Source organism: Spermophilus citellus (assembly GCF_964194105.1).
Source record: "Spermophilus citellus genome assembly, contig: SCAFFOLD_219, whole genome shotgun sequence".
Lineage (NCBI taxonomy): Eukaryota > Metazoa > Chordata > Mammalia > Rodentia > Sciuridae > Spermophilus > Spermophilus citellus.
The window spans coordinates 86,401-96,169 of NW_027672734.1; the positions used below are offsets into that span (position 1 = coordinate 86,401).

The 9,769-nt window shown below is 40.5% G+C and overlaps 1 protein-coding gene across 1 annotated transcript; it reads left to right on the forward strand.

The window, feature by feature from the left end:
- Positions 1 to 7,051: 7,051 nt before the first annotated feature.
- On the forward strand, positions 7,052 to 7,900 carry LOC308640678 (vomeronasal type-1 receptor 94-like; the record flags this gene model as incomplete). Its single annotated transcript, XM_081312474.1, has 1 exon — positions 7,052 to 7,900. The coding sequence occupies one exon, from the start codon at positions 7,052 to 7,054 to the stop codon at positions 7,898 to 7,900; it is 849 nt and encodes a 282-aa protein (XP_081168600.1).
- Between the last annotated feature and the right edge of the window lie 1,869 nt (positions 7,901 to 9,769).

The window sequence follows — 9,769 nt, forward strand, 5'->3', positions numbered from 1 at the left end:
AAAAAAACAAATAACCTAATCAATAAATGGGCCAAAGACCTGAACAGACACTTCTCAGAAGAGGACGTACAATCAATCAAGAAATATATGAAAAAAATGCTCATCATCTCTAGCAATCAGAGAAATGCAAACGAAAACCACTCTAACATATCAAAGTACATGTATGAAGACACAATTTGGTGTGAATATACTTTATATACACCCAGAGATATGAAAAATTGTGCTCTATATGTGTACTAAGAATTGTAATGCATTCTGCTGTCATATATAAATTAAAAAAATAATATTTATTTTTTAATTGTAGTTGGAACCATACCTTTATTTTATTTATTTGTTTTTATATGGTGCTGAGGATTGAACTCAGGGCCTTGAACATGCTAGGCGAATACTCTACTGCTGAGCCACAACCCCAGCCCTCAATTCAGCTTTCTAAATATCCACAGATTAGAATGCTTACGGAAAATATACTTCAGATCACTTCATGTTCTAAATCTTTTTTTATATACATTTTTAGATGCTGGGGATTGAACCCAGGGCCTGGTCATGTTAAGCCCAGACTTTACCACCAACCTACATCCATAGTCCTAAAACTTTCATTTGAATTTCTTACTCTGACTATGGATACATAGTAACCTCTTTTGCAGTTCCCAGAAGCTTTCTTCTACAATTTCCAATCTATCCAGTCCAGTAAATGTGATTTTTTTTTTACACCAGGGATTGGACTCAGGGGTACTCAGTCACTGAGCCCCGTCCCCAGCCCTGTTTTGCATTTTATTTAGAGACGGGGTCTCCCTGAGTTGCTTAGGGCCTTGCTGTTGCTGAGGCTGGCTTTGAATTCATAATCCTTCTGCCTCAGCCTCCTGAGCCGCTGGGATGACGGGTGTGCACCACCGTGCCCAGCTAAATGTGAAATTGCACATTGCAGATACTATATTTTTAGTTCTTTGCAGTTTCATTTCATACCTTTAATTTTCCATTTTTCTCAGAAAAATAACTAATCTTTTCCTCTATTTTACCAGTATTAACTATTATTACATTGATTACAGGTCTTTTTAGAGCATTATCATCTAATTCCAATACCCGGAACATCGCAAGATATACTTCAAATTCTTGTGTTTATTTTAGGTTTGTAGGTCATGGACTTCCATTTCTTCCAGGTCTCACAGATTTTTATATAATTTTGTATAAATTACATAAGAAACAGGGCTGCGGTTGAGGCTTGACGGTAGAGTGCTTGCTTAGCATATGCAAGGCCCTGGGTTCGATCCTCAGCACCACATAAAAATAAATAAATAAAATAAAGATGACATTGTGTCCAATGTAAAAAAAATGTTAAAAAAATAAATTACATAAGTAACAAACAAACATTTTGATTGTTCCTTCCAGAGTAAGAGTGAGCCTTTTTCCTGTCTCCATTGATGAGGATGAACCTGAGGGATGATCACTCAGGTTCCCAACAGAGTGGAGTCCAGCACAGACTCTGCCTCATCTGAAAGTAGGTGCCACCTGCCTGCTGCTCCCTCAAGCCCAGCCTCCAGATCTGCCTCTAATTTTCTGTTTTGCTTCAAGAGCATTTTTATGTGATGCACTGTGAATCCTGAAATTTTCTGTATGGAAATCACAGAGTACATGAGCAGGAATGTCAGGAAACCAGGTGGTCCATGTGAAAATGGAGTTATAGGGAGAGGATCTACAGAGTCTCAGGGGGATCTAGGGATCTCTCACCCCCAGAATTCAGGCATCACAACACATGGACAGGATACGGGTTAATTTGAACTTTGAATCCAAGTAAGAGAACTTGGTGTTGTCTACAAGATTGGGATGCACTTTTTTTGTCAAGAAAACTCTTAGGAAATTTTGAGCACCTCTCCCCAGATGGTTGTTATACAGAACAGAATCAAATCAAGGGGACAAGTGAAATGTTGCACTGGGGACTCAATAGTTCTGTGCTCCCCAGTGGGATCTTGTCACCTTAGTAGAGACACTAAAATTGCAGGCTGCAGAGAGATGAGCTCACGGCACCCTTTCTCTTAGACCCATGCAGGTTATGCTCAGGTGCACCAAGTGCCTTGCATCCATCCAGGTAAGTGTGTCTCCATTCTGCAGAGATAGTGAGTGAGTACCTGGGGCTTGTAGGAGGAGGTTGAAAGGGGCAAACTGAGGTTCTTGGTAGCTTGAGACACCCAGCTCTCACCCCTTTATTTAAGAAGACTAAGGTGCTCTGTGAAAATGTGAGGAAGGAGATCTTCCTAGGTTGCATCATCATTTGAGACACAGAAAGTTAGGTGCTATTTTCAATAGGAAGTGCCAATTATCTCAGGTTCCTACTTAATTTTCTTCTAGCAACTACAGCAGTGCTCATGTTATATATGCATTTCCCTGTTTGATATGCTATTTACTCCTAAACCAATAATCAGGGATGTAATAAGTCGCCTGTCTACTTTGTACTAAATGCACTCAAGTTTCCTTCTCTCACCTTTCTGAACAAATAGAATATTACCAATCTGTGACTACTAGACTCTGAGGAATTAAAAACCATAATTTTATATGACCCAGAAGGTAATGAGGACAACCGCACATGGCCACAGGCATCTATTTAACTTTCTCATGCAATCTTTGTTATCCTACATTTAATCTCACAATTTAGAAGTGAATGGTGCCACTTCATAGTTGGTGCTCTGCCCGTGAGCAAATTTAAAGTGAGAGGACAGTGGTCCTGTGTCACCTTCCCAGGAGAAGACCAGTGAATCTGATTATGGTGTCCTTCTCCTTCCCCAATGACAAGGTAACAGAATTATCCATAGCTAGGTAAGAAGACTATTTGTGTCCATTAATCTTCTTTCTTTTCATTATTCACTTAAAAATTCTCTTTGCCCTTTCTCTAATAATGAAAGTGTCTGAAAGGCCTTTGATTATATATCCCACATTTTTTTTTATCCATTCATCCACTGAAGGGCATCAAGGTTGGCTCCACAGTTTAGCTATTGTGAAATGTGCTGCTATAAACATGGATGTTGCTGTGTCCCTATAGTGTGCTGTTTTTTAAGTCCTTTGGGGATAGACCGAGGAGAGGAATATCTGGGTCAAATGGTGGTTCCATTCCCAGATTTCCAAGGAATCTCCATACTGCTTTCCAGATTGCCTGCACCAATTTGCAGTCCCACCAGCAGTGTATGAGTGTGCCTTTTCCCCACATCCTAAACTCATTCGGTCCTGGTATGTATTTTCAGGTCCTATTTCATGCAAATGCACTTCCAGAAAAAAAGTGAACCTATCTGCTTTTCTTCTTCCTAAGGCAAACTGGACATGCCTCACGTCATCAGGGCAATGGATCCTCCTGCGGGTATGTTTGGGTTTCCCACTGATGACAGCTTAGGTAGGGTCTGTGATGAATCTAACTTGCTGTTCCCTATTGTTGTTAGAAGACTAATTTTTCTTTTAATAATTCTCAATACAGACTTTAAAATATTCTTAGGGTCTATCTGTAAGTGTGAACCCTGAGCTGCACTTAAATTCTTCCAAGTTACAGAAAAAAAAAATGGGTTATTTTCAGCCTTATTTTCTGGAAATAGCTGCTATTTATTCACCCAAATATTCTCCAGGATTTTCTCCTCCTTGGTCCTGTGGCTTATGTATGTCACAGTGGCTCTGCACCCAGCATGGCATCTGGCTGTGGGTGGCTGTGCCTTCCCTGATGTGCAAGCTGTTTCTCCCTAGTGCTCTTCAGAGTTTCCCAGCTACACCTATGCCACAGAGAAGAACTTCCTGCCCAATTTTTCCTGAGATCCTAACCCATTTAAAGCAGGATGAGTTCCCCTCTCAGATTTAACTTGTCCATCTTACTTTAGCCATGGGAATCATGGTGAAGTTGAACTATGTGGCAACCATGAATCAAAGTGTGCTCCTTTGCTGGTGCTGGTATTATTATTATTTTGTTACCAGGGAGGAAAACCAGCAGTGCTTGACCCCTGAACCACAACCCCAGAACTTTTCACATTTTATTTAGAGACAAGGTCTCCCTAAGGTGCTTTGGGCCTCTTTAACTTGCTAAGGCTGGCCTCAAAACTTGTGATCCTTCTGTCTCAGTCTCCCAAACTGCTGGGATTACAGGTGTGCACCACTGCACCTGGGCCACGTTACTTCCCCTGTGACTTATGTCCCTCTCTAGGAAAGGTGCAGTCTTTCTAATGTAGTTTGCTTTGAATAGTGTGTTAACTGAATACTATCACATTGCTAAGAGCCACAGGTTAGGAAGCCCCTTCATTACCCTGCAGGGAAGCAGAAAGTTTCATCCTGGTCCTGAGCCCCTGGGCTCTTCTGTACTAGACGGGTGTGAGTGGCAGGTTCAATGGCTAGGAGATGACATGCTGGACAATTTCTTTTAGCTCATTTTTATAAAGTGTTCTTATTCACCAGAACTCATTCTAGTGTCAATGAGCTATCAACACAGATGTAGCTACATACTTTTTAAACTCACTTACACATTGTCTGATATTTAAGTGAATCAGTTTTCTGTATTGGATGTATGATTTGCTGTTACATTATGATGTGATCTGAAATTTAGATGGAGGATGGGTACGGTAATCCCAGGGTCTTGGAGGCTGAGGCAGGAGGATTGTGAATTCAAAGCCAACCTCAGGAAATTACCAAGGCCCTGGGCAACTTAGTGAGACCCTGTCTGAAAATAAAAACAAGAAAACCAGGTGGGGGGTGCTCAGGCTGTGTATCAGTGGTTGAGGACTCCTGGGTTCAATTCCTGGTAGGAAAAATAAACTCTTTGTTCACAGCTGGATAGATTCAGAAATACGTCATTGCTCCTGGGTCTAGACTACTTTAGTCGTTGAAAGTGTTTGCTCACTCTCTTTCATGCTCTGGAGAAAGGAGACTCAATTTTCATGCTGCTACTGTGCAGTTTTGTCTTCAGACAAATAAGTCTTTCTGGTCATTTTCAAGCAACAATGAACTGGGGTTCATTTTTTGAAGTAAGACTGAAAATCATGTCCTTCATTGCTCTGATTTGAGGTGATTTAAACATGTTACTGAAAGGGTTTTACAATCTGTGTGCTTGCCTTGCACATGTTTTAACATGAATTAAACACAATGAAAGCAAAGTCTCCATTTCACACAAATGGTATAAGAGAACACCATTTTAGAACTAAAATTTTAAATATTTATGTTAAAATGTTGTACATAAATGATTATACTTAAACATAGATGTTTAAGTTATTCTTTAAATCTTCATCAGTATATATTTAACCTACATGAAACAGTTGTTATAAGAACAGATGTATGTAATTTTATGTATAAAGATGGAAGGGAATAACATCTGTGCCTGTGATCATGTGTGCCTTGTGGAAGATCTTCCTAGTGTCATTTCTGGGCTTGTCATGGTAGCAAACCTGAATATACTGAATAAGTGAAAGAATAAAATTTTATTTTTTCTGATCACCACATTTGGGAAAAGAAGAATATTTTTTACTGATGGTGTAGAGAATTTCTCTTTTAGACAAACACTGCATGTTCTTACTCATGTATGAAACCTAAAAAAAAGCATTGCACAACTCTCCAAGAAATATTGTTCCAGCAGATCATTCAACAAATTCTCCAGCATAAATTTCAGTCTTGGGCATTTGATTACAGAAAAATGTCACCTTGAACTTGTAATAGAGATAATATCTTGGAGAGCTCATCTTTCAGGAATGGGCTGGGCATGTGTCCTTCAATTAAAACCTTAAAATATCAAGTCTGTTTTAACTGTAGTTCTATTTAATACTCTGATTATAAAGTCTTGAAAAGGAAAAAAAATAACTAAGCTCTTGGGAATAGTTCCAGAATGTTCTAACATAGGCTAGTTATTCTGGCCAGAGAATGAACAAAATGTGACATGTATAGCCACCTCAGAGGATTCCAAGGACAGACATAAAGTTTTGACTCCTCAGAATAGGATTGTGCAAATGTTCTACTTTGTAGGTTTTTCTATTTTTTTTTTACTGGAGTTTGAACACAGGAGCAATTAACCACTGAGCCACATCTCCACCCTATTTTTATATTTTATTTAGACACAGGGTTTCCCTGAGTTGCTCAGAGCCTGTGTAAGTTGCTGAGGCTCTCTTTGAACTCACATCCTCCTGCCTCAGGCTCCTGAACTGTTGGGATTACAGGTGTGCACCCATTCACCCTGTGGTAATTTCTTTCTTGTCTTTCTTTTCAGGCAGGGACACAGCTGATCTGTTGTTAAAAGAACTGCATTGATTCTCCCAAGTCATGTTCATGAAGAACTGTGTGATAATAAGATTAGAAGCCAATATTTCTGGAGAGCTCATTATGTGCCACAAACACTTCAAGGTTGGTCAGCACACTTTATTTTTTCCCACATAGTCTCTGCAGGATCCACATAACAGGACTCTTTTTGTGGACAGCTGAGATGACCGGACCTCAGCATCCCAGGGTGCTTAAGAAGAAGTTATGGTAAATGGCAGCTCCGACTCGTAACTTCAACCAGTCCGACATCAGAGTTCACAGCAACATTTTCTTATTATATGCCGCTGTGGATGTCCCAGTGAGACGGGAAGGTACTGAGATAAGGCGGTGTGTGGAGATGCGTTCTCCAGAGTGTGAATAGAACATAGTATTTTTTAAAAATTTTGTGCTGGAGGCTGCCTGGTGGGTAAGTGCAGCAGCACCAAGATACACCTGGTCCTTTTGACTCTGTATTTTGAAACAGGGTCTCACTAAGACGCCAAGACTGGTTTCACCTTTTTCATCCTCCTGCCTCAGCGTCTCGGGTCACTGGGATTTCAGGCACACATCACTGTGCCCAGCACCAGAACTGAGTTTTCATGTGGAATAAAAATATAGTTGGATGAACCTTCTTTTTTTCCTCATTTGAGATTGATGAAGGAGGTCAGATTTGCAAAAAAAAAAAAAAAAAAAAAAAAAAAAAAGACATTTTTGTATGTTACTGTGGTCACAATATTTTTCTTTCCCTTGTAAGATGAACAAAGCCAGCAGACTGTACAGTAATATTCACATAAGAAACACTGTGTACACCATGACTGGTTTTGGGGTCATAGCCAACACCCTTCTTCTTCTCGTCCACATCTCCTTGCACATTACTGGGCACAGACCTAAGCCCTCTGACATGCCCATTGGTCTCCTTGTCCTAATCCACCTGGTAATTCTGCTCATCAATGGCTTCATAGCATCGGACATTTTTATACCTCAGGGGGGAAGGTGGGATGACCTGATGTGTAAATTGCTCATCTACCTGTACAGGTTGATGAGAGGCTTCTCCATCTGTGCTACCTGCCTGCTGAGTGTCCTCCAAGCCATCACCCTCAGCCCCAGGGGCTCCTGCTTGGCAAAGTTCAAACATAAATCCTCACGTCACAACCTGTGTTTCCTTCTCTTCCTGTGGGTCATCTACTCATCCTTCAGTAGCCACCTCTTCATCTCCATTGCTGCTACCCACAATTGGACCTCAGACAACTTTATGTACGTTACAGAATCCTGCTCCTTCATTCCCATGACCTTCTTCCTCCGGCACAGCTTGTCCACCCTGCTGACCTTAAGGGAAGTCTCCTTTATAGGAATAATGGCCCTCTTCATTGGATACATGGTGGCTCTTCTGTGTAGGCACAAGAGGAAAACCCAGCATCTCCACAGCACCAGCCCATCTCCAGTGTCATCCCCAGAACTGAGGGCCACCCAGACAATCCTGCTGCTCATGAGTTGCCTCGTGGTCATGTCCATCTTGGACAGCATTATCTCATATGCAAGAATCACACTGAAAGATGATCCAATATTTTACTGTTTCCAGAACCTCGTGACCCATAGCTATACCTCATTCAGCCCTTTGGTGTTTATTTGTACTGAAAAACGTATAATTAGTATTTTATGATATAGTGGGAGAAGACAGTAAACATTTCAGTAGCCAGTGGAGGATAAGTTCTGATAAGGTGAGAAACTGTGCTGAATTTGGAGTGATTTATGATGACAGAGTGTGTAGAGTCTTTGGTTTAAATGCAATGCAATGTCTCACTTCCTCTTTAAACCATACACTTGGACATACGTGGATGACAATTACATCCAAGAAAGCCAAACCATGTGACTCTGTGAAATATTATGGGGATGTCATGTTTCTCACCGGATCCTTAATAGTGGCCTCTGAGTTGGATGTCACTTGTCATAACCTGGGTATTTCCAAACTCTTTTTAGATACAAGAGTTCCAATGCTTCTCAAATATTGCCTTATCTCCATTATCTGTATTTTTCCAAACTACACTTGTAAACATATTCTACCATGAAATATCACATGATCCAGCACACACGCAATACACACTCATAGGTGCACACACACACACATGTTCTACATGCAGGGAGTCGAACAGTCATCTCCACATCACTGCTCCTAAAACCATGCTTTAAATATTCAAACATAGAAACAACTCAACACCTACAACCAGAAAAATATGTAAACAATAAGTAATGTCCTTAAAATGGAAGAATATTCTGGAACACGGGGCCACACAACTGAGTCCTTGAGTTACTCTACTCAGTGAAGCTGATTTAGTCACAAAAGAACAAACATTGTATAAATGTACTTAAAGAAGGTGGGAGTTGGAGTGGGCAGAGTGACAGAGCAGGAACAGAAGGGTGTCCAGAGACTAAGACAGGGGGCAGCAGGGCACTGTCCCTTGGTACGTAGAGAACCTCTATTCAGTTAGGAAGTGAGTGCTGTCGTGGGTGGTGGTGACTGTTGTGCAATAATGTGAATAGATTCCAGGCCACTTGACTGTATGCTGAAAAATGTTCAGAATGTTTATGTTATATATACTTTATCCTCATAAAATTGTTTTTAATTATCAACTCAGTTGTGGAAAACATTGTTTCTGAAACTATAAAGTAAGGGATAAGACTCTAAACGTGCTACAGGGTCATTTGGTGAGCTTTCAAACATCAGAGCTGATTTGTCCCAGTGATGTGAAGATTGGTTTTGAGAAGCTCACTTCTGATCTCAGCCTCTCCCAAGAGAGGTGTTCTCCATGCGGATACTGATAGGCGCAACTCTGGGCCGCTCAGCCTTCCAAAGACTTTCAGCATCGCAGTGGGTATCTCCCATGTTGAGGCTTCCTGGGTGAGAGGTGCATGCTGTCAGAATACCAGGTTTCAACAGTAAGTCACACGTGGTAGTTTACCAATCATGACAACAGTGCTGCGAAAATTATGTACTTGTCGCATATTCTATTTAATTAGAAAAGTTAGCCAAATATAAAATGCTCTCAAATCAAAGGTCTTTATAAAAAAATGTGAGTATAAAGGAAGCAAAGAATATGAAACTAAAAATTTTAAAAATCAGAAAAGGAACATAGAAAAGAGGAGAAAAGGGGATCAAAGTATTATAGGAAAGAACAAAGTGGCTATTTAAGTTATTATGAATAGGTGTTAAGTCTGAATCAATGAAAATCCTAAATCAATTGATATTGGGCAGCTGAGATCACAATAACAGCAACACAATATTAAGACTTCACATCAAGGTGTAGCTGTAAACCAGGACAAAAGGACCCAAGAGACATGTAGAACATCCCACCAAGGGCAGAATACACTACTCTGATGTATTCAGAGCAGCGCTCACAAGAGGACACACACCAGGTCACAAACAAGCCTCCTCGATCTTAAGGACACTGATATCCTATGAAGTACATCAACAAGCACCATAGAGTGAAGATAAAATTAAAGACTGAAAACTGTCAATCCCAACTATGTGGAA